The sequence below is a fragment of the Trichechus manatus genome, unplaced genomic scaffold (genome assembly GCF_000243295.1).
Source record: "Trichechus manatus latirostris isolate Lorelei unplaced genomic scaffold, TriManLat1.0 scaffold00006, whole genome shotgun sequence".
NCBI classification, from domain to species: domain Eukaryota; kingdom Metazoa; phylum Chordata; class Mammalia; order Sirenia; family Trichechidae; genus Trichechus; species Trichechus manatus.
This window is the reverse complement of record NW_004443942.1, coordinates 5,023,769-5,048,894: the sequence shown is the minus strand read 5'-3', so window position 1 is coordinate 5,048,894 and position 25,126 is coordinate 5,023,769. Positions and strand designations below refer to the sequence as shown.

Here is a 25,126-nt window from a genome sequence, read left to right as displayed (position 1 = left end):
TTTCGTTGGGGGTGTGGCCTGCCTCCAATATATAAACAGATGTTCCAGCAAGGCTCTTGCTCTGGATCATCATCTGAACTCCAGTTCCTGGGACTTGAGCTAGCAGCTTACCTACCAATCTTGGGATTCATCAGCTTCTACAACCACATGAGGCATTTCCTTGAGAGAAATCTCTCTCTCTATATATGTATATATACACTTCACTAGTTTTGCTTTGCTAGAGAACCCAGCCTAAGACAGGCACTTAGAGCCCTAACAGGTCCGTGACTAGAGAGTATGTTAACAATGAGGGACCTCCACAGTCTTTCAACCCGGAAAATGCCTACCTTCCTGGGGCTTTTGGTTCCCAGTCCCTTGGAGTTCTGTCCCTAAAAAAGCAGTCACAAGCAAAGGTAGACACATTTGCTCATATAGGAGATACTCAGACTGAAGGTAAACTCAAGAGATCTTCAGAATTGGGAGCTGGTGTTTCATAGTAGTGAAAAGAGTATATAAGATACACACAGAAAACAATGTTCTTTGATGGTTAGCAGGGATGGGGGGAGGGACTCACCTACCAGACAGTAGACATGTGTTAATTCCAATGATGGGAAAAGCAATACACAATATGGAGGAAGTCAGCACAACCTGACCAAGGTAAATGAAGACACTGAGAGGTATGCAGGAACAAAGGACAACTATAGTAAATGCTGTAACATAAACAATTGTGCAACAACAGTAATAATAAGCAAAAACATGTGAATGGTTACGTAGGTAGATATCTATGCTATAAGGGTATGGGAAGGCATATGGGAGTATGTGCACGTACATATATACATGTATTTGCAGGTATATGTATATACGTTTGCATGTGCTGTATATATATTCATATATACAATAAAGCACATAAGGAGCACAGTTATGGGTATTTCCTAGATATATCCAAACACCTACTGGGACTGATTTCCTGGGTTTCAGGGCTCAGGACATAGTCACATGGGGGAACTAGGTCAACTGGCATAACTTAGTTCATAAAGACAATGTTCTACATCCTAGTTTGATGAGTAGCATCTGGGGTCTTAAAAGCTTGTGAGTAGCAATCTAAGACACAACTCTGGTTCTCTTCCTGCCTGGAGCAAAGGAAGGTAAAGGAAACCAAAGATTCAAGGAAGAAATTAGTCCACAAGACTAATGGTGCACGTGAACCACAGCCTCTTCTAGCCTGAGACCAGAAGAACTAGATGGTGCCCAGCTACCACTATCAATTGTTCTGACCAGGGACACAGGAGAAGTACCAGTTAGAATGGGTGAAAAATGTAGAACAAAACTCAAATTCATAAAAAAGACCAGACATACTGGACTGATAGAGACTAGAGGAACCCTTGAGACTACTGCTCTAAGATACCCTTTTAATCTGGAACTGAAGCCACTCCCGGAGGTCACCTTTCAGCCAAATAATAGATTGGCTTATAACATAAACAACACCTGTGAGGAATGTGCTCCTTTAAACAATCCACTATACGAGACCAAACGGTCCACATTTACCCAAAAGCAAAGATGAGAAGGCAAGGAAACTGGATGGATGGAAACAAGGCAGGCAGGGTGCAAACAGTGAGAGCACTAACACACTGCGGAGACTGTAACCGACATCATGGAACAATCTGTGTATGAATTTTTGAACAGGAATCTAATCTGCTGTGTAAACTTTTACCTAAAGCACAATAAAATATTAAAAAAAAAAAAAGAGTATATGGGAGCAGAAGATTTGGGCTCCCGGTTCTGCTAAATAACCTGAGTAAAGCATTTAATGTGTTTGGGTTTCAGTTTCTTCATTTGTAAAATAGGAAACACAGAACCTACTTCATGGAGCATTATGCAAATAGAATGAAGTAATCAATGACAAAAAGCTCTGTAAACAACGAGGTGTTATATAAGCATGAGTTATGGAAAGCAGAACCATCATTTGGGCCAAATTCCAGCCTTCAGCCAAAGACCCATCTAAACTTTCCAGGAAAAAGTCTCTTAAAGAATAGGAAACGTAGAATCACAAAGGTAATCTTTTTATTTGTTTCAATGCCCCCATAGATGGGATTTTAACCCATCACCATTACCCTTCTTGTTAATCTTGAGAAGAGTGGTCTTCTCAAATAGCCATCTCTTCCCTGGCTTCAAAACCCTTACTCTTCTTACTGTTTGGCCCAATGACCTCATTTTTGCCTCGAATTTTGTAGTAGGCTTTATTTTCCCACCAGTTCCCAGAGTTCCCAATTTACGGACCCAGGGACACCAGTGGGTCACACATGGGTTCGTGGAGTCTCCACACTGGCTTCTGCTGACAGCACCTCCCCCATGCTTCCATCAGAGGCTTTCCACTGAGCTAAAGCACAAATGCTCCTGGGAGAGGTCACCCCAATTGTTTATTATCTCTGTTATCTACAACAGACTGTTGGGCTCGTTCATGGCACTTTCTCCAGATAACAGAATGACAGCAAGGCTGACAGACACACATAGAACGTGGGATGTATGAATTTTTGGTAGCCCCTGAGAGTGGTGGAGTGGGGTGAGATAGAGAATGTAGAAAGGAGCTGGTGAGGATCCCAAAGACAAGCTCATGATTCCTTCAGTTCTGTCTTGAGTTCACCCACACACAGATGTAATGCTCACACAGCCAAGGAGTGGGTGTGATGAAAGGGTACTGGGCTGTTGGGTGGGAAAGAAGGGAAGATCACATATGTATGGGAAATGAGGGGCCTGGCTGAGGAACAATGGGATGATGGGAACTGGATGGGGCGGGGAGAGGTGGAAAAGGAGAAAAATGACAAATAGAGTCCAGACGCCAATGTTCCTGGTATTTATGATATTATAATGCATCGCATACCATGTTAAATTGTTAAAGTACTTTTTTTCTTTTAAATCTCCCTAAGAAGATAACAATTTTCTATTTTGAGAAAGCATAGACCTGGAAAGACAATATAGCATGATGGTTAAACAGACTTTGGACTTTTAAAGACCTGAGTTTGAATCTCAACTCTATTTGATATTAACTATGTGACTTTAGGGAAGTTACCTAACCTCTCTGCTTCTTCATCTACCAGACAGTACCTACCTTCATAGGACTTTGGAGGATAAAATATGATCATATATTAAATAGCTTTGCAAAGTACCAGCCTCAAGACAAAGCTCAGTAAATGTTACCTTGTTTTTAAATTTTACTAAATGCAAGATCTTCTTCAGGTCTTCCCCTTCAGCTCCAGTATACCCTAGAGTTTGGGGTCCAGAGCAGCAGTAAACGTTCAGTTCTAAAATTCTACATATTTGTCAGTAGCAACCTCTTTTTACTTGACCGAAAGGCTGCTTGGCTCTTCTTTCTTTCCCAGGTCTGTTTTCCACACAGGGTATTTGTCAGGTATGAGGGTAGGGGGAAAGGAGAGGAAACAAAGAGGCGCAAGAAGCAAATCCTGGGTTCGAGATACACATCAACTGAGTACACTCACCGAGTCTGGGTCTCGCTGCTGTTCCAGAAAAGCTGAGAATTCCACCAGGCGAAGCTTGGTTGTGCCAATGGAGCGGCCCTGCCAGGCAGGGACGGAGGGAGCTGGGGCTGACACAGGCTCAAACCCTGAAAGGACCAATTGTCACTTTAATCCTGACCACTCACCTCACTTTGGGCCTGGGGCCAATAGTGGGCAGGGCTCTTTACAAAACGATGAGCTAGGAGGAAAGGCCAATACCCTTCGGTTCACTAGCACCTAGTTGTGGAACTAAGTTAGACAGTGGTGGGATTCTGACCGAGGATCCCAGACAGTGACCAGCCAGAGAAGAACAACACATGTGCTCCTCATAAAGCAACTTCAGCTAAGGTTACGGGCTATGGCATGTCCAGATAGGAGGGAAACTATATTGACTGCCTAAAAGGAGACTACAGCAACAAGAGGCTACCTAGTCCTGGACCAAGTCAACAGTGACTGAACAGTCAGAAGTGGATGCTTCCAAAGATTGCTTGTGAGCCCCTGACATGCTGGGTATTCCTTCTGTCTGTCCATGTCCTTCCATATGACTGTGGCCACCAGCACTGCAGGATGTTCTCTCCAAATACGCCATGGTAGTGGAGCAGAGGGCAATATGTGAATGCACTTTCAGTTTGGGGAATCTATAAGGGAGAGCAGCGGTCTTTATAATGTACCTTGGGCAGTTCTACTGAGCAACTCTACAAGCACGAGTGTATGCACGTGTGGGGTGCACATGTGGTGGGGACAGAGACAGAGGTGGGCTGGTCAGAGTCATGCTTCGTGGTTTGAGCTTCTACGTAAGCTTTCCTTTATAAAAAGAGTACTAGAAATTGAAATACATTTGTCTTAGAAAGGGTGAATAAAACCACATCTGCCCTCAAGACTTAGAGCCAAGACTTGCCCAATTCTGCCTTTATTTATGATGAGGAAGCAGCCATGGCAATTTCCCCTTCTAAGGCTTATCACATGTCCTAAGTGAAAGTGATCAGGCTTCCTGTTTCTTTAAAAGCCCATCTGAAGAGCTCTCGGGAGATGACTGTAGTGAATCAGGATGTGGCAGGGGACACCCCTGTGACTTCCTGAGCTCCAGATTAACCCCTGCTTTAGGGAGGATGGGGCAAGGAGGGGGCATCTATGAGTCTGCAAGAAAGGAGAGGTAAACCTGTGGCCAAGACGAGCATTTTTCCACTCTGGGAACAAGGCGATGGGCTCAACTATCAGCTGCATGGGGCCACTCCTGAGAGGGGTCCCACCAAGACTCACCTGGAATGGGGGCCGTGACTGCTGGCTGGATGGGGTAGGCCTGCTGCACAAAGGGCTTGACGCTGGGAACAAAGAGGTCAGAGTCAGAAACCAATACTGCATCAGCGGCTACTAACCAGGCCTGGGCCTCCCATGGCTAGAGTCCTGACCTGAGGTTCCCAGACTGTAAGGTTCCCTGCCTGCAGGTGGTTAACAAGTCCCAGACAGAGCTCTCTCCCAGTGCCAGGGGCCGGTGAGGTGCTAGGCATCAAACCTCACACAGGCTATGTGGGACAGGCTGGACAGACAGCAGCCTGACTTCCACGTGCTATGACATCTGTCTTTGAACTTCTCGCCCTGGCAGAGACCAAGGTCTGCAGTCATCATTTCCAGGCAAGGTTGGGGACATGCTTCAGGTTGTTCTTCTCTTGGCCAAATAGCTTAAAACTCTTGACAAGAGACAGGATTTCCCTCCTGCTTTTATCCTCAAACTGCTCTTATCTTCCAATTTACTGAGCTTTGCCTCCCTTGTCCTCAGATCATCAGTAGGATTTCCTATTAGCCGCTCCTACCACAGGGAAAGACAGAATGGAATGGGCTATAGGATCCCTGGCTGTCCCTTCTCAGACAAGGCCCTTCCCAGGAAGACCCCCGACTCTGCCCTCCACAGGCACGAGGGACAGGGATGGACTTCCTGCTTCCAGCTGCAGGACCGCTAGAAATGCTTTCTCTCTAGTACTGGAGGTGGGAGTGAGGTGTTTAAACAGCTCCCACATCTGAGGGGTCAACCTCTTTCTTGATATCGGCATCAGTAGCACTAGCTCTGCAGATAACAAAGGGCAGGGCTGGGTGATCACAGGTTAAACCTCCTTTCTGCAGTCTGGCCCATGGGAGTCCTCCCACCTCCACCTGGCTGTGACCAGCCTCTCCTCAGACTTACTCTTGTGAGGATCCCGGCTGCCCTGTTTGTATCATTCCGGGCCAAAACTGGAAGGGAAAGTGCAAGAGGCTTCAGGATGATCAGTTCATTTCAAAGAACAGTTCAGGAGGTCTAAGCATTGCAACCCGTCTAAAGAACAGCAGATTCCAACCACCCACCAGCTGCCTGATCCACCTTCTCCAAGCGTAGATGTGGTCACCTCTGTCCATAAGATCAAGATGTACATCCTTGGCCTGCAACACAAGGCTCCCTTTAGCTCCTCTTTCCTGAAAACCCCCTTGAGGACACAGCCCAGGCATCAATTCTTCCGTGTCCTCACTGCACCTAGCAGAGATCTGAGCATCTGACTGCTTTATCCATGCACCCACTCATCCTTCTCTTCCTCCCTCCATTCTGAAGCTCCTCCAGCTCACAGCATGAAAGGCCCATAGGGTCGAGGACGAAGCTCAGAACAAGAGGACCAGGAACTCAGAGAAGCAACGCAGACACCTCCTTTGCTGTGTGCATCCTTAGGGCCTCTGGTGCCTGCCATCCCCCTGCCAGAGAGGCAGCATGATGCAAAGGGAGAAAACACAGGCTCTGAAGTCACACAGCCTGGGTTTGAATCCTGCTTCACTATCCATGTGACTACGGTCGAGTTATTCAACCTCTTATTTTGTTACTAAGTAACTTCAGTTTCCTGGTCTGTAAAATGGCAATAATAGTAAGATGCATTTAGATTATTCTAAGAATTAGATATTATAAGCATCTGCCCTTGGTAGGTGTCAAATGAAAATGTTAATAGATTACTTTGTCCCCTTAGTGGCTAGCTGCCCTAAGGTGACCCTGAGAACAGAGACAGAGACCACGGGCCAGGAAGAAGAGAGGATAAGGCAGATCATGACCCAGAAAGGCACTGGAAAAGTGATACTTTATTCCATGTCTTCAGGGATGAAAGATCCCCCTTCTTCCTCTCTTCCTCTCCCTTTCTTTCTTTCTCTGCCTCTTTTTCTTCCTTCCTCTCTTCCCTCTTTCCCTCCTTCTCTCATCCCTCTTCCCTCTCCTCCCCAGATTCACCTCCTCTGCTCCCTCCCTTATCATTACCATTTTGCACCCAGCATTTTCCCTCCTTTACACTGACCCAATTTACAAGTAGTGCTAGGTGGAAAGTTTAATGCTGGTTCGTGCCGACCCCATCACCCCTAGCAGCCATCACCACTGGCTTCAGAGTGTGACTTACCCCCGGTGCCCCCGGGAAGGCCGGGCGTGGAATCCCAGGCAGCCCCAGCTTGTTGTGAATGGCAGTGGCTGAGACTATCTGGGCTGAGGACATGGCTGCCATGTGTTGCAGGGCCTTATCCTTTGCAGTCTGATCCTTGAATGTGACAGTGACACATTGACTTAATACATAAGGCATGACCACCATGCAGGTTAAACAGGCACAGCCACGAGCACATGGACTAAAATATAGAGCCACAAAAAAGGCCAGAACAGCAAACATGCACTGGTGAATAAATACAGCCAGAAGGCTAAAACATACTCAGCCTACCACAGCTCTGAACGTTGGCTGAAAATATCCGACGGCAAGATACAAAAAAAAAATATTTTTAACTGCACTTTCCAACAAAATGGGAAGCCTCTGAAAAGAATGGACAGCGTACGTATCTATCTTCAGCTTCCAGAAGGAGATTTCTCCATCAATTACTTAACACACTCAAGGGAAAAATAAAGGTCCTGCGTTTAAGCATACAGATGGGAAGAGGGGTAGGAGAAGAGATGTGGGTATGGACTGGGGATGAGACCATCCACAGAGCGCTAGGCAGCCCTACGTGTGGACGCTGTCACACGGCCACAGTTCTACGAGTTGCTGGAGTCACGCGAGGCCTGGAAGGCCTGCAGACACAATAGGTAGTGGCGGCTCAGAAGCAGTGGGTGGACGCGGCTGGAGGGCAGGGCCAAGCGCATGCTGGCGGGCGCATGCTCAGTATCCCCGCCGGGGGTCTGCGGCTACATGGGTTCTTTCTAAAATCAAGGACGTAGAAGATTCTACAGGCAAGTGGTTTCTCCTTTTCCTAAACGAGTCTCTTCTAGAAAAGCCAAGGCTGATAACACAAAGCTAGCCAAAACGTCTGCCAAGCACAGCTAAAATACAGAATTCTCAATTTGGCGAAAATACTTACCATGCTTGTTACCTGGATACAACAATAAACAGTTTGTTAAAATGATTGTGTACAAAGGCAGGGTTAATCTTCTTCAGTTAAAAAGTATATAGGTATGCAAACACATAATAGTTGGGTACAATAAAATGTGTATGAGAGTATGGTTCTTCCCCCCACATTATAGGAAAATATAGGATCCAGATAGCTATCTAGAAGGGCAATTACCACGAAGGGTACTCAATAACAGCAACAATCAAAAGCTACCCCCAACTCCTTTGAGCGGGTGCTGTGGCTTTCCCAGTACAGATGGAAAAATGGCCAGACCCCAGGTGTGAGGCAGGCCCTGCTGGCACAGGTAGGGTTTCATGCTTGGTAAACATGTAAAGGCTCCTGGCTGCTAACAGAAGGTCTCTACTATCAGCCAGGCCTGGAATCCTTCTTCCTTTAACATTAAAGCAGGTACAAAATGGTGACACCAAATTAAAACTGCGCCCTCCCCAACTGCCATTCAGGAGTTTAGAGAGTAGGTGAGGGTCAAGGGAAGCTTCTGGTTAAGACTGAGTATCAGCTGAGAGGCTGCTTTCAAGGTTTACATATTTAACCTAAGGTGATGAATAAACATACTGAGGTGCCAACGGCAAGGTCAAAAGGAAAAGTTAAAAAAAAAAAATCAAAGCCTACAGCTACTAGGGGTTTCTAAGAAAGATCTATTAGGTGGTCCCAAAGTTGGGGGTGGGGTGGGGGAGGGTGCACCACTTTGCCCCACAACTGGCAAGGAGCACAATTTGAATTTTCAAAACGCTTACACTGGCCCTTGGAAAAAAGCCTAATACATGAGTAAGTTTTTATAATATTTTATATATTTATCTGGCCCTCAACAGAAAAAAATGAGTATCAGGTAACAGCTTTTCAGTGACACACACCATCATTATGAACGTCTGTAACTGTATGTGCTGCTGCTGAATAACACTTGGAGGGCCCTGGAAGGATGAGGGATTACTGGTCCCCAAAGAACGGTCCTGGGGGGTGGGGAACTTGAGTGATGCTCTTGCTGTTTCTGTTCTCTCCTGTTCATCAGATGGCATTCTTCAAGTTGAAGCTCCCCCTGCTAATCTGTCGACTCTTCTACCCTAGACCTAGCTTCCTCGGGTAATAATTTTCTTTAGTTCTGAAAACATTTCAGGTCTTGAGGGTGCCAGAGAAAGACAAATCTTGAAGTAGATGGAGTTTTATGAATTAAACTGATGGGGAACATGCACATGCCCTAAAGGTGAACTGAGCCCTAAGCATGTAGACCTCGTAGTCTCAGGGAATCCACAGTCCTGTGGCTTCCCTTGACATCCCATCTATCTCCTCAGAGGGCAATCTGGGTATAATCCAGAAAACATGGCTCCATTCACACTTGGACAAAGAACACTGATATTAATATGAACTCACTGGTTTGTCTTTGGACCAGTCACTTTGGACTCCAGCCCCAAGCCACTTAACAAGCTGTAAGCAGGGGTTGTAAATGCTCTCAAGGTGACTTCTAAAACTGAAGTAATGGCATAAGTATGACCAATAGAGCCTTACTTGTGTGGAGGAAGCCTTACAGCTTCTCTGGGGCTCAGGCTAGGGGAGTTTGGAAAATGGCAGCTGAGACTTCTTGCCAGCTTAGCTGACTGAATTCAGAGGGGTAACAACAAAAGACTTGCAGGCTTGGCTCAATTCCAAAAGAACATTATGGGGCCTCTCACAGATCTGAGGCCCCATGTTTATGAAATGTTGATGACATGGGGGGCGATTCTGCTTGTCCAATACAGAGTACATTTATGTACACTTGGGTGGGACAATTCATGAATACAAAGTCCAGGTCCAAATGGAAATTAGTTCCTCGCATCTCCATAAACCCACTTTATTCTATCAGACTTGCTTGAAATGTTAACCTTTGCTAGGCTTAGTGAAAAATTCTTCAAAATGTTTACAAAAGTTTGCTATTTTCATTTTTTAACAGGGATATCAGTCAGTGAGGGAAAGGAGAAAAGTAACCCTCTTTGTTGTTTATGTCACACACAAACTGAGAACATGATCTTTTTCTTTTGTTAAAACAATAAGGTTTGGTTCTCTCGTTACCCAGCATTCTAGCAGGTACCTAAATGACAACGAAAGTTCAAAAGCCAGAGAGCAAAACAACTGCTTCTATACCATGGACTTGCTCTATAACAGTAAAAGCTGTGCTTGCTGAGGAGAGTCAGGAGACCTGGTTCCAAACCTGTCCCTGACATTAATGAGCTGCATTGCCTTCGGCAAATCATTTAACACTGTCTACCGTAAATTTCTTTACCTACAAAACAAAGAGTTTCACTTTATTCTCTACAGCCCAGAATAAAATATTTGAAGCTATGAGTGTGAGTTCCATTATAAGCAAAAACATCTTAATACGTATAGCCAAAAACCTACTAATGAGAAAGATAGCAAGATGTTAAAAATTGGACAGCTCTCAGCTGCTTGTCCTAACAGAGAGGAAGCCAAGTGTGGAGAGGAAATTTTATCTCAAGTAAAGGTTCTTTCTGCACTTGACCTATTTGAGAATAGGCAATTTTCTGCAAATGGACTAAAAAGTCTATACCAGTGATTTCCTACCTTTTGTTGCAGAGACACTCTGACTACTCATTTAATTTTATAACACCTGCCCTTTACATATGATACACATTTGAAAATTAAAAGGATTAGAAATTTTTGCTTAAAATCTGAAGTAACCCTGGAGATGATAAGTACCACCAGGGATATCTCGAAATCAGAACTGAGAGCTTGGCTGTAGACCCACTTATCCTGAAATGGGAGTACAGAAGGATGCCAAGCTAAGAGAGTTCAATGGAAGGATCTCTAAATTGTCATTTTCAGCCCAGAGACACATGCCTGGCTTTGAAGAAATTATAACTCTAAATGTCGGACCTGAGCAAATTGCTTCTCTGTGTTGCTCTGGTCTAATATCCTGGACATTTGAACATTCCAGTCGATTCTCACTGCTCACCCTGAGACTAAACAAGGCGGGGCAGGCTAACTACCCAAATAACTGAAGCTTAAGTAAATTTAAAAACATGCTACATTTGTATACCATATTAATTTTATTCTAAGATGCTTTCACATCAACACTTCTGAGATGTGGATAAGATTTACAAAGGATGAACACATTAAACTTTTATTTTGACCAAGTGTAATTAAGTCAATTCTATGCATTACACTCTATAGGGTTTTGTTGTTGTATGCCCTCCAGTTGGTTCCAACTCATAGTGACCTTACAGGACAGAGTAGGACTGCCCCATAGGGTTACCAAGGCTGTAAATCTTTACAGAAGCAGACTGCCACATCTTTCTCCTGAGGGGCTGCTGGTGGGTTCGAACTGCCAACCTTTCGGTTAGTAGATGAGTGCTTAACCACTGCGCTACCAGGTATAGGAAATACTCTGTGTGTGTGTACATACGATCATGTATGAACAAGAAAAATGTGTTCCAGGAAAAAGCTTGGACAAGTTCGCACTGACTCTTTCTTACTGATTTTATGTCTCTCCATTCTTACACTTACAAAAAATGAGGCCTCCAAACAGCTGAAGGTTTGGGGGGTGGCAAAAGAAATGGTAAAATCTCCCTTTTCCAACTGAACTCGAACCCAAGCCCATGACCTGGAATGCGGAAAGTACTTCTGTATCAGGAAACATGGGTCTAGAGACTGTTGAAAGGGGATGGGTGCAGAGACCAAACGGCCCATATAACCTGAGAGTAAAGATGATAAAGCTCTTGAGCTCAGGGTGCATGCCTCATTACCCCACTTTCTTCACTATCTTATTTCTGGCACACCTCCACTGTCAATGGCTTCACCACCCTAGCCACACACAGTCCAGCAGGCTGTGTCACACATAAACTCCTGGGCCTGAAGCTCAAATTGTTACTGTTACTAGGTAAACAGGCTTTCATATTTCATGAAGCACAGCATGGCTACTGCCACAACTCTCTGTTCCATTAACTGGCTCCTTTTTATAGTTGAAAAGTACATACTGTTTGGAAAATGTCTACATGTAAGATACATGACAGGAAGGCAGCAATATTACAAATGCACACGGCTCAGGGACTTTCTATGAATCAGTCTCTGGATATTATGGAAGTCTTGTTCCCTCTCTCCCCTTTGCTTCCCTAGCTTTTGATTATTCTGGGAAATCAATTATGTCATAATTTAGACATTAACCATAAACAAATTTTAAACATAATATAAAAAATAACATGTTTAATATACAATATATTATAACTGCCATATCTAGAATTTTAATGAATGGCAATACTAAATCAATTTATTCCAAACAGTTTATTCATAGCCATCATTTCAGAATAAATATAAGACTCCCAACTAACTTATTCATATGGAAGGCTACCAATGCATCAGGAAAAATATGTAAAGTCAAAAAAAAAAAAAGACCACAGATTAAAAAACTCTTGACAGCTCTTAAATGGTTTCCTCCAAATATACTTTCCCCAGCAATATAAAAATATAGTGCAAGGGAGGAAAGACAGCAATTTGCTTGCAAAATCACTTTTTCAGAGAAAGACAAAACACCAAATAGTTTCCTAAGAAGTAATTTTGCAGATGTTGCTTCTAATCTTGCACTATGTGGATCCACATGACCTTTGCAATTATTAGCTGTAGCCCCTGAGAAGATAAACATCGCAAAATCACACGAAGGCTTTGGAGAAAGGATGGACGGCACTTGAATTTTTCTAGCCATGATCTCTAATTTCCTTATTATTAGAGAAGGCAGGAGTAAATACAAAAGGGGGCTATTTCAGTCAGGCGACAGTTAATGCCGAGGAGAGAAGGCACATTCATACTCCACCTGACTCCCAGTCTAATGGGTAGCAATTAATTCATCTTATTGTATTTCCAAATGCCAAAGGCTCCATTCACATCAAAGAAAAAAATTTCAAGGCTTTTACCATTGTTCATTTTTAAAGGTACTGATCTATATTTAGGAGCCCTGTGGCGCAGTGGATAAAGTACTCCACTGCTAACCAAAAGATCTGTGGTTTGAACCCACCAGCCCCTCTACAGGAGAAAGATGTCTGCTTCCATAAAGATTCATTCATTCACAGCCTTGGAAACCCTATGGGGCAGTTCTACTGTGTCCTATACAGTCACTATGAGTCGGAATCAACTCAACAGCAGTGGGTTTGGCTTTTTGGTTTTCAGCTATATTTAGTATTTTATAATTGTCAACAGCTTTTTCTTTAATCTAGTGCGGGGCTTAGCTTCATAAAGGACTGTAGTTAAGAATCTATGAGACTTGTTGGTGTGCCTGACTGACTCTCCACCAGGAAGCCTTGGATTTAGGGCAGTTCAGGTTAGGTCCAGGTGTTTCGGAGAAGATACCTTTCTGACCTTAGTCCCTTTTCTCCTGGGAGATGACAGCCAGAAGCAGGAGGCGGGTCACCCCCAGAGAGGCCAGAGGAACCCAAGTTGGCAGCTGGCTCAAGTGTAGCTCCAGAGTGAGTACTAGTTTCCATCACTCATCTCCTCCTGTGTCCTTCAAATATACCGACAAAATAAAAAGAGGGCTCCACGGAGGGAGACTCAAATCAGGGGAAGGAGCCCTTCTCTTGACCAGCACCCTTTGGGGAGGCAGCATGACTTCATGACACCGTTGAAAGAGCTTAAGCTTTGGTGCTGGATAGCCCTGGGATCCAATTCAGATGTGTGACCCCCTGGGGAAGTCACTCAGCTGTTCAGGCTGCTGCTACCTCATTTTTCACATGGGAATAACAAAACCAGCTTCACGACTGCTTTGAGAATCATATCAAGCACTCAGCATAGTGCCCACAGCCTTGCCATTCTTGAACCTGCAGTCTATGAGGCTTACATGGCCAACCATCCAGGCTCGATCGAGCTCAGAAACAGAAATGCTTAGAAGCCCTGGTCCTCAGTACATAATCTTCAGAATCAATGTTATTCTAGGGCATTGTCTATGTTGGAGGCTGATTAACAATTAGATTTTTCTATGAAGGGATAAAAAGAATCAGGCTGTTTCTGCTGGCCTAAAAAGAAATTCAGGCCTGGCCCCATTCACATAGAAAAGTAAATGCATTCAATCCTCTGGCTCACATTCTAAATTCTGCATTGCCACACTGCTTATGAGAAGTTCTAATTTCATCACACCCAAGCAAGAGAAATTAATTGTCTCCAATCTAAGCCTTAGTTCCGTTACATTAAACGCAAGGTAATGAAAATATCTTGAGGAGGGAGGATATATGTCATGAATGCCAAAAGAACTCTCTGAAGATTGGGAAATGCCAGGAAAGACTGTGCATCACTTCCCAAATCCAGGGACGAGGCCAAGTGTCTTGGTGCTGACACTGAGACAAAGAAAGTTGTTGTTTCAGGCTTTCTTTGCCTTGTGTGCTGCTAATGGCCAAGTCTGGAAGGAGGAGAGTGGCTCAGGGGACCAAAGGGAGCACCACTGGGTGTAGTGATGCCTGTCTGTCTTCCCTGCGGGCAGGTCGGTTCCTGGATGGAATCAGTGGTGATAAAAACAGGATTCAGCAGCCTGGACTTCAGCAATGCCCCAGTGAAGTTCAAAATCAACAATCTGAACTTTAAGCTTTCTGCTTACTGGAAGGAACGGCAAATTGGAAAGAATGGCCTCTTTAGAAATCAAATCACAAAGGCCACCAGGGTGAAAATGAAGAAAATGGCCCCGGGGGAACACATGTGGCTCGTAAATTAGTCACCCATGACTGGACACAGTCAAGAGAGGCTCAGGCCTTTCTTGCTCTACTAAGATGATGCAATGTCAGCAAGCACAGGCTTTTCTTCAATGCACGTCCAGAGCTTCGCATGAGTACGTCTACTGCTGAAGATATACTTCTGCTGAGGTTATTTAGGGCAGAGCCAAGACTGCCTTTCTTGTCAGTATTGTCCGGAGTCATGCACTCCCAAAACACACTCCAAGATGTGAACCAGAAAGGGCTTGCTCCATCTTCACATGACGATGATGCTGGTCCATAGAGTAGTAGTAGCCTGCAGAGCTTGGCTGTGGCTCCCACAAGCCTCTGGAACCGGCAAAGAAGGGAATGCCTTTCTCTCTTGCCTGGCCTCTGTAAGGCTGCTGCTAATGGGGGAATGAAGACCTCTGGGCAGAACAAGTGAACATTTGGAAAAGGAGACTCAGAGCAGGAACTGCTAGTAGGAACTCTGAGTAGGAGAGAAAAGGCTGCTTAATTCACAGAGAATACTTCTGTATTCTTTCTAGATACTAGGCTAATAAATCCCTGGAGGTGGTGTGTGTGTGTGGGTGTGTGGGTGTGTGTGTGGGGGTGTGTGTGGGTGTGGGTGTGGATGTGTGTGTGTGTGGGTGTGTGTGTGAGTGTGTATTTATTTGCTAACAGTGAATGAAATTATTCAAAGTAGAGACTACTTTTAAAGTTGCAGGCCAGTTCTTAGACCATCCCACCCAGAGTATTCTCTGACAGTCTTCTGCCTCTTGTAATGCCATCTGAGATGCGAGTGAGGGGCTAAACTAGGGGGAAGGGAGAAGCAGAAGACAATAAATGAATCTGGTTTTGGTGACACTGCTGTAGATGCAGCTGGTGATACAAGGTCAAACAGAGATCTCTAACTCATTGTACTGGGAATTACTCAATGCATGATCCCACAAATAAAGAACAAAGTCACTTATTTCTTCCATAGACCTATAAGCCATCTGGACCCTATAACTGGATACTCCATCTTCTATTTTATAACCAGAATCAGGCCTAGATACATCTAAAACATACCTTCCATCTGAAGAGTGGTTAGACCTAAGAATTTGTTTTAGGTGGGGGCAAGACCCAGGGCAGTCCCATTACCTAGAGACAATTCCCTCAAAGCTAAGCTCTCTTCTAGACCAGCAGTGATCACTCTTAATTGTCTCTTAGACAACACTTTAGCCAAGAAAACAAAAGAACAAACTGTTTGAGAAACTAGTTTGCTCTGTATACCTTCATCTAAAGTATAATAAAATAAATAAATAAAAGAAAAAAGAACAAACTGAAAGTATATGTTTAATTTCCAAAATTCTGGAGCTCTAGCCACAACTGCCTTTATTCCCTGTTCCATCTTAACAGGCTCTTGAATCACAACTGTAATCTGCAGACCCGTTCTCCCTGCTCCCTCAGTCTCTCTGTTCCCTGGTTCACCATCTCCTCTTCTCACTCCCTCACCACTTCAGCTATCCCGTTCTAATACTTCTTGCTCACTGCATGCTTCCCTTCTGGTCTTGGTCTGTATTCATGGTCACTCCAACTTGTTGGCTAAGTCTGTCTTGGCTTAAGGGGAAAAAAAAAAAAATCTCATGTTGGTTCCAATACCTATAGCACAAATTAATGGCAGACAATGGATAAAAATTTAGATTAATTTTATGACAGAGGCAAAAGGAGAACAGATGGGTTGCACTGGATTTGAATCTTTTCAGGGAAATAAATGGCAAGAAAGACTGTCAGAGAAAGAGAGAAATACTGAGAGACAGAGGTAGAGAGGTACAGAGAGACTGAGATTGAAATTGGTTGGGGAAGGAGTGTGGGCAGAGGAAATTAGAAAAAGTACAGGATAACATTTTATCATTTCATTTCTTTCATTTAAAAAAATGAAAGGAAATTATGTTATAATAAAAATAATCATTTGTGGGTAGCAGTAATGTATTTAACATATTAGTCTCCGTACTTTTTTACTTGTTATATTTAACATTTGGCAACATCAAGAATTTCATAGCTAATTTTGATGCACACTCCCAGTTAATTAACATTACTTTAAGAGAACCCAATCTTTAATAAGTTTTAACTGCCACTGTTGAAAATCATTTGGTGTACACTTTTCAGCTTTAATAAGAATAGAACACTTAAAAATAATTTACTCTTTAAAAACATAAAAAAGAAAAAGTACAGAGCGGACAGAGAGTGGACCCGAATGGGGAAGCCAGCCAAGAATGATAATAAGGATTACTGCCATCCAGGAATGTGTGGCTGACCCCTAGTCCTGGCCCTCACCAACCTCTCTCACCTGGGATCTCACAGCTGCCCCTGAATTAGTCTTCCCTTTTCCAGCTTTGCTTCTCTTAGCTATCCTCCAAAAAATGGTTGGAGAGAGCTCTCCAAAATGTAAATTGGAATGTCCATGTGCTCCCCATTGTCCACAGAGGTATCCTATCTTCCCATCAGGCTCCTCCAGTCTCATTTTCCATCCCATGCCTCCAACTACATCATGTCCCTCATGGTCCCGCCCCCGCCCCCACCCCGACACTTACACCCCTACCCCGGGAGAAATTCCCTGCCTTCTTCTGGGGTCGGTTCTAATGACACCTCCTCCATGAAGCTTTCTCAGTTCTCCTACACTCAGAAGTAATCATTCTTTCTGCTGCATTTGCACTACTCTGCTTAATTTCTACTACTGAGCCCATTAGCTGGGGATGGCCTACTAGAAATCATATATTTTCCCCAAATACAAGGCTGAAAATGATAGAAAAGTTCAGTGTTCCTCAAGAATAAAGACTCTGTTAATTCAACTCTATATATTCAACATCTACTGAAGTGCCTGGAACACACTGGGTTCTCAATGAAAACTTTACTGGACTGAAATAAGTAATCATTTCTGTGCTTTTAAAGTTCAAATCTATGTGGAAATCCTAGGTTTTTACCAAAGCAGTTTTTTTTTTTTTTTTTTTTTTAAACTAAAATTAAAAGCCACACATTTTGGGGTGATCTAGCCCATAAACAAGCACTTGGGAAAACCACTGTCAATTTCGGATCCTTGGCAGCAGAAGCATAAAGCTGGCCTTTAGAATTTATTCTAAGAGATTTTCAAGGGAGTGACTTCTGTAGCTAGATGCTTCATCCATAAATGTGACACAAGAATGAGCACTCTCTTCTAATGGTTTCCTTCAGTCTGTTGTCTTCAGAGGAACATGGTATACCCAGGACAGGCTCCAGAACTTCGAAAACATGATCTTGAAATGGGACTCATGAGCTGTTCTGGAAAGGCTGGGAGGGACAGCTTGAGAGGTAAGCATCTCCTCTGCCTTCTGCTTAAAGCATTGTAGCTTGTCAAACCTTACTCAATGGAACAGCCAAAGGGCCATTGCTAAGGATGAGAGAGGTTGAGCGTCAATAAGAACAGCTTGTACTCATTTATATATTGAAGGTTTCAAATAAGAGTTCAATGTGAAACATGAGTTCTGCTCCTTAAAAAAGGCTGGAAAACCCACTGACCTAAAGAATCCTACCACACCCTTCCCCAGGAAGCAAAGAGAGGCTTCTAGGCAAGAGGGCTCACATGTAAGCCACACCTGGCAGTGACCCTAGGTGTAGGCAAGCACTTTTTCAAACTCCTTGGGAGGAAAGGGAAATGCAGGCTTGGCTTCAGTCTCAACAGGAGGACCGTAGGCCTTTGTCTGCCCCAGAGTACAGAATTCTTTTGAGTTGTGAGTATGTGCAGAGGTGGTAACCAGCCTGGGTGAGGCAGTGTCTGAAACAGCAGTCATCACCACCTTCTCTAGGAAAACTTCTTATGTCTTCTCAGGCAAAGATCAGAGTCTCTTGCAAGCTTGGATACTTCCTGCCACCCCCGAGGCCCTCCCAGAAGCTTTCCTCATTGGCTCTTGGGATGACTTCACCTCACTGTAGTGAGTTTATTGCATTAGTTAACGTGGAAGGCCAAAAAGACTGTGGCTATCTGCTTGACACCACCCTAAACTTGGTGAGGATGCTTATTCCTGCCCCCGTCATAAATCTGCTGTACTAAGACTCCAGAGATGAACAAGATTGTGAATCAAATCCACCCTACAAGACCAGCAGACCTGAGCCCATTTCCAAGTAATGGCTGGTTAGGAAGATTAAGGATAGTGTCTTTAGGATAGAATGCCCATGAGAGAAGTGAAGGTAGCAGCATCTCCAGCAAGCAAGAGTCAGCCTTGCTCTCCTCTAATGCCCAGAGTGGTGACACAGCAGCTCTGCAGCCAAGACCACATCACCCCGTGAGTTACTGATGACCATCGCAGCATCAATCCCCAAGAATAAGCCTGTATTTTCACACAGAGCTCAAAGTTAAAAATTCATCTTCCTTCTAAAATGGATGCTGAGTGGAGGGCTGGCAGCAAGGGCTGCATGCCCAGCTCCAAGGAATATGACGGATGACAGGTTATATACACTACACAATGGCATGAAGCCTTCTGCTTGAAAGCATTCTCCCATCTCCACCAGATAAACCTGTCTGAAAGAGCAGTGGTTTAGGATAAAGAGAGATCTGAGTTTAAATCCTGACTCTACCACTTACTAAGCTTTGTGACTTTTGGGAAGTCAACTAAACTCATTGAGCCCCAGTTTCCTTATATTATTCCTCAAAATCAGAATAATGGAACCCACTTCATACTGACCTTACACAAGAAACATGCAAGTGGCTGAGCATTATGATAACTCCTGCCTTTCAGTTCCCAAACTTAAAAAGTTATTTCTATGCAGCTGGTCCCTAGAATTCCCTCCGCGTATTATTTTGGCTCCATCTGCTAACACTTATCCAACAGTGACCTCTACTTCACATTCCGATTTACACTGCCAGCTCTGTGAGTAGGGGGTTGGGTGTTAACTGCCCACCATGATGAGCTCCATGCCTGGGGCACTCAATTGGTATTAGCTGATGGAAAAAACAAAGGAGACCATTTTCCCAAGAATAATGTGGTAGGGAGGAAGGAAAGGAACTACAAGAAGACGGAGGTGGTTCTTGGAGCTTAAACGCTGAGCCAGTTGCTACCCTACTGCCTCTGCTTTGGCCTCCTCCACTGCTTGCCCCACAAGAGAGTAGGTCAAGCCTGAAAGTAGGGGGAACAGTCTTTTTTCATTTTTTAAGAACAAAACAAATACAGCTGTGTGTTTATGTGTAGGTATATGTATAAAGCAACGTCACAATAGCAAACTTGTTTCTTTTGAGAAAGACTCTTAAAAATCAGCAAGCAAAAAGAAGAGCACTTCTTGCATTCTATGGGGAACGCTTCTAAATGGGAGAGTTTTATTCACAGGGCTTTCAGTTGAGGGCTCTGTGCCCTGGTGTGTCGATAGAAACCACACTGACAGTTCAGAAATAGAGCAATTCATACCATCCCAGATGTAAACACAAAGTTGATGTCTGTAAACTTCTTTGTAAATCATTAATACGTTAGCTCAAAGAAACTAGAAACAGAGTCAGAACTTCAGCAAACACTGGGGTAGTTACATCCATGTAAGACAGTACTGCACCTTTGGTTAAAAAGCAGGATCTATGAAGTTATCTTAGTCTTCCAACTGCTCAGCCAGTGCAGCTAAAAGCCAGCCACCATCAGCCACACGTGCGAGCGAGCCAGCCCACTGCAGAGGGAACAACACCAAATGCTCCTTCCTGGCCACTAGTACTGTTCCACAGCCAGCTTTATTTGCATAAAAAAAGTTGGGAAGGGTCCAGTGTTCACCACTCTATGCTGTGGAATTACCCTTTGCTTTCTGGTTTCAAACAAAAACAAATTAACTTAATGTATGGCAAAAATTAGAACAAAACAAAACAAAAAGGCACATAGGAAATAATGTGGGATCCAAGTTCACTTTTGTTATAAAGTAAAACTCTTCCATGCAAACAAAAAGCCCTTTACATTTCTAAAATAGGGCATTATGAAGAAGTCATCTATTCTTCAGAGTAAATTTTGGAAAGGAAGAAAACAGAGTTGTAAAAAAATTGTCAACACCTCTGTTTTTGCTATGAAATAATTTTAAGAGACTAGAAAATGAGGTGCGTGTAAAAAAAATTTAAACTCAGTGTAAATGGAATTGGAAACGTGGGCTTGATCAAGAGATTTCCCATCTCTAAAATCCATCTTCTTTTTTAAGGCCACACCTCAAATTTCTTTTTTTAATAATAGAGCCGTTCATTTAAAAACAATACTAAGCAATGCAGAAGAAATCTCGCTGACAATACTCTCTGCGTCAGAAGAAACATTACATGAAAAAGACCTATTTTTCATAAATGTTTTTGGAAACACATCAAAAGCACACACTATTTCTAAACATGTTTTAAAAAGGAATTTCATGACCACTCTGGAAATGATTTTTTTTTTCTTTTCTTTAAATAATTTCTGCATCAACTTTGCCTCTCTGGACTTTTTTTCCCTCTCCTATCCCTGGGCTGCTTGGTGGACATTTGTAGGTTAAAAAAATCAGGTTTCTGGGCTGAAAAGTTATCAAGACCAGCTCTCTGCTGCATTTGCATTGTTATTAGAAACACACACACACACACACTCTGAGTTTAATGTGAGGCTAGTACAGAAAGTGAGAGATTAGACACAAAGAAATGTAAACAGCTCTCACATGCGAGGAAACTAGGTTACGAGAATCCCAGCACCAGGCATTCAGCAGTCACCATGGAAAACAGGAAGTGAGATGCATAGCAACCACAAGCCAAAAAGCAGGAAAGCGCATACCTTTAGCTTGGAATGAAAATCACGAGATTTCCTTCTGGCAAGAACCTGAATGTGACTAGACACCTGCAGGGTAGGGGAAGGGAGGGAAACAAAGGAAAAGCCTGTAACCATGGAGATGAAAAGCCCCCTACAACTGGGCAAGCCAGACGTACCTTAATGGCGGCTTGAATTTCTCGAACTTTCTTTCTTGCTAAGACCTGTATATGACTAGACACCTACATTGTTCGGGTTTATGAGGGGAAACAAAACAAAACAAAACAAAACAAAAAAAGGAAATCAAATATAAAATCGCTACTCCTTGGGAGGGTTTCAGGGTGAGGGGTGGGGTGGTGGGGGGAGGTTATTTGCATCTCAACAAAGCTCTGCAGTTAGGAATACACAGTCCCAGCCAGACACCAAGCCCCCAGCGCTGCTCTAAGCTTTTCAGACTGGGTCATCACTGCAGTGACTTGATTCAGGGTGAAAGTTTAGGCTAATCTGAGTTCTCCCGCCCAGAAGGAATCACGGGCATGGGAAGAACTAATTCCAGGAGGGATCAGAGGGAGACAGTGGTTTGTTTTCTTTATAAAATTAAAAAGGTGAGGGTAGATGTAATTGAAAATATTTATAGTTTGTCAGTATCAGGAGGGAAAAATCCCTTTTTCTCAATTTAGAAGAGACTATCCATAAATTAGGAGCCCTGGTGGTACAATGGTTAAAGCGCTGGGCTGCTAACCAAAAGGTGGGCGGTTCAAATCCACCAGCCGCTCCGCGAGAGGAAGATGTGGTAGTCTGCTTCCATAAAGATTACAGTCTTGGAAACCCTATGAGGCAGTTCTACTCTGGCCTATAGGGTTGCTATGAGTCAGAATCAACTCAGTGGCAGTGGGTTTGGTTTTTCTGGGTATCCATAAATTAGCACACTCTGTAGAATCAAAAAGCTGAAGCTGTCGGTTGTATTCTGATCTCATTAAGCGCTCTGGATTCTGTAGCAAATGTTAAAATAATACTGACATGTAAATTAGATATCAAAGAGAAATGGAAAGTCCCAGTTAGCAGAGCTTCTTTTTTTTTTTTTCCCTTATAAGTATCTTTAATCCTTTCACTCTTTTGGGTATTGACTGGGCGCCAAGTGGATTTGCATATTATTACAAAGCGAAATGTGTGAATACAGCCAGCCAGCCAGCCTGTTAAAAATCTGGGTTGAAAACCACACGGATTTGCTGAACAACAAGTTCACACTGGAGAGGTATCACCAACTGCTGCCTAAAAACATCCCCAGGATGCCGGGCTGTAGAAGCGAAGCCAAGTCTGGCTTCTGAAGCACAATGATTCCACTAGGTAAACAAATTCACATCTCTTTCAATAGGGACTTGGTTAAATTTAGAAGACTGCCCCAGTGAAGGGGTGGGGAGAATGACCAGAGCTCACAGACCAGGAGACAGCTCAGGTCCAGCGCTTTCAGTATGTAGGGAATCAGATCTGTCCTTCAGAAATTTAGAGCCTGCCATTTAACAAGTTCAGTGACGCAGACTGCGTGGTGATTACTTCATTTCAAACAACCAGCAACTCTACAAACAGGATTTATGATAATAAAAGATTCTTTTATCTTTGTCTCTGAGTTTCAGTTACTCAATTATTTTCTTTGATTTGCCTTTTGTACGTTTTCAGGCACAGAGAAGCAGGAACTCCCCCATCCTCCTCACCCCCGCATCCAGCTCCTGGCTTTTATTGTTTTCACCCAAATTTTGTTCCTTTAGGATTCTCTGGATTCACAAGGGCCACTGTCAGGGGGACATCCCCCAAACACACAATGGCCTGCCTCTGTGCACTGGCAGAAGGCCACTATCCTTTGTGCTGACTCAGCACCAGGCTCTCCCGGCTGTGGCACATGTAGCATTTCTGGGGAAAAGCCTCTCCCCCGTCATAAACACTCATGAAAACAACTCATCACCAGAAAGAGAACTGGAATCTTCTGCTCAGGCTTAAGGAGACCCCAGTTTACCTTCCTTGTGGTTGGATTATATATTTTTTAAGATCCATTCCAGCTCATCTGGCAGAGATCAACATTAAAAACAAATTTTTTTTTCTGTCAACAACTCACCCATGAGGTTGTTTTTTTTAATCTCTTTTTCTTTTCTTTTTTTAGTTAAATACTAATTTTTCTCCCATGCCAGTTCTGAACTAGGTCACCTCAGAGATTTGTGCTGCTTTACATCTGAAAGAACCAGGGGAGGCACTGCCTTGCAAAGGGCAGAGGAAAATTCCTAACACTACTCTGCACAAAGGTATTTAAGTTGTAACTTCATTTCAGTCACAGCAGCTACTGACTAAAAGCAATAGCTTAAGGAGCAACAGTTCCCTGGACGCACATCATTCAGTATTATATTTAGGCCAATACTCAGGCTGCTAGCGTTACTTTTTCATTGAAATGATGACTAATAGGTAATTGTTCCAGGATTTTACAATGTGCAAAATGGCACAATTTCAGGACTTGCAAGTACATCTGCACCTGCAGCCTCTGCAATGTTTACAGGTACGCAGTTTGGGAAAGAAATGTAAGTTTGGAACTACAGTACAGGAGCAGTTCACACACTGTCCTTGGCAGCGAAACCTGCCCATTCGGGGCCTGAGTATGGATATAAAAAGAACTCGGGAGACCACATAATAAAGGGTCACTGAAATGATGAACAGTGAAAACTGAGCCAATTCAAAACACCTAAAACATTGACGTCCTCACAGGGAACTCAAATTGGGGGCTCCTAGGAGCCGAAGCACAGCCAGCCACTGCAGCCAAAATGCCTCCTTGGGCCATTCACTGACATGCAGCAATTTCCAGGTAGGTTATTTTACCTGTTTTCTGGTCCTCGTCTTCCCTGTCCTGAGTTTGATGTATCTGGCTATCAATTCATTCCTACCTGAAAGAAAGAAGAATTCACAATAAAGTGGGTTACTTAAAAAATAACAAACAAACCCCGAATGCTAAGAATAGGATTCAGAATCCAGGAATTTTGAAGTTGCAGCTGTCGGAGTATTAATACTATAAAAATAAAAAGGTACAGCTGTTTGCAAAAATATTTACTAAGGGAAATTAGGATGAAGGGCATTTAATTTTGAACTTGGACCAGCAAATGAGGATAGAAATGTGCCCTGTAAAACTGTGTCTTTTTGTTTGTTTCCATGTTTGTAGCTAAACGGGCAGTCACTTGTAAAAGCAACAAAACCAACAAAGAGATTATCTGGGAGTAAATACAGCCAGTTCTGTTCTAGTCTTTTATTTTTCAAATTCGTTTTCCTCCAGGTTTCTACTTGTAGTTAACTCCAGTTAGAATCCAAATAGCCACGAGAGAATGAAGCGTGGTGGCTGTGGAAGCCCCTACAACTATAAAAGGCTAACAGTATAAAAGTAGACATCCCCTAAAGGCAGTCTTTGCACCTGTGACTCTATCTACATACAAGATGGTGTCAGTGAAGGGAAAAAAAAAAAAAAAAAAGAAACAAAGGGGAAAAAAAAGACTCAAGCTCCCCCAAGCTTCATAACCTTTTAGGGAAAGAAAATGCCTAGAAGTATAAAACAAACCTTCGCATCCCTGCACAACCAGAAGTCTCAATAGATAACCTGACTTCAAAGAACTACAACAAAATGGGAAAATACACCCCTTGAAGCTAAGAGGGGAAATGTACTACTAACAAGACATCACATGAGATAAAAATCCACTCACATGAGACATGGGTGTCTCTGAGCTGGTCATACTTATGACTTCACTTGCTTTTACATCAGGTATTTAACAGAGGTTATGGAATCCTATATTTCATAATACTGCCTTTGGCTGGCTTTATATCAGCT

General features: G+C 43.4%; 1 protein-coding gene across 1 annotated transcript in view; it reads right to left on the bottom strand.

The window, feature by feature from the left end:
• TEAD1 (TEA domain transcription factor 1) overlaps window positions 1–25,126 on the bottom strand; it is a 192,083-nt gene that overhangs the window by 50,401 nt on the left and 116,556 nt on the right. The window contains exons 2-9 of the mRNA XM_023736934.1: window positions 24,133–24,197; window positions 21,453–21,515; window positions 21,301–21,363; window positions 7,830–7,841; window positions 6,890–7,024; window positions 5,671–5,717; window positions 4,752–4,813; window positions 3,474–3,598 (exon numbers count right to left, since the gene is read on the bottom strand). Of these exons, the coding sequence (XP_023592702.1) occupies window positions 3,474–3,598; window positions 4,752–4,813; window positions 5,671–5,717; window positions 6,890–7,024; window positions 7,830–7,841; window positions 21,301–21,363; window positions 21,453–21,515; window positions 24,133–24,197 (572 nt within the window). The remainder of the gene's footprint in view (window positions 1–3,473; window positions 3,599–4,751; window positions 4,814–5,670; window positions 5,718–6,889; window positions 7,025–7,829; window positions 7,842–21,300; window positions 21,364–21,452; window positions 21,516–24,132; window positions 24,198–25,126) is intronic.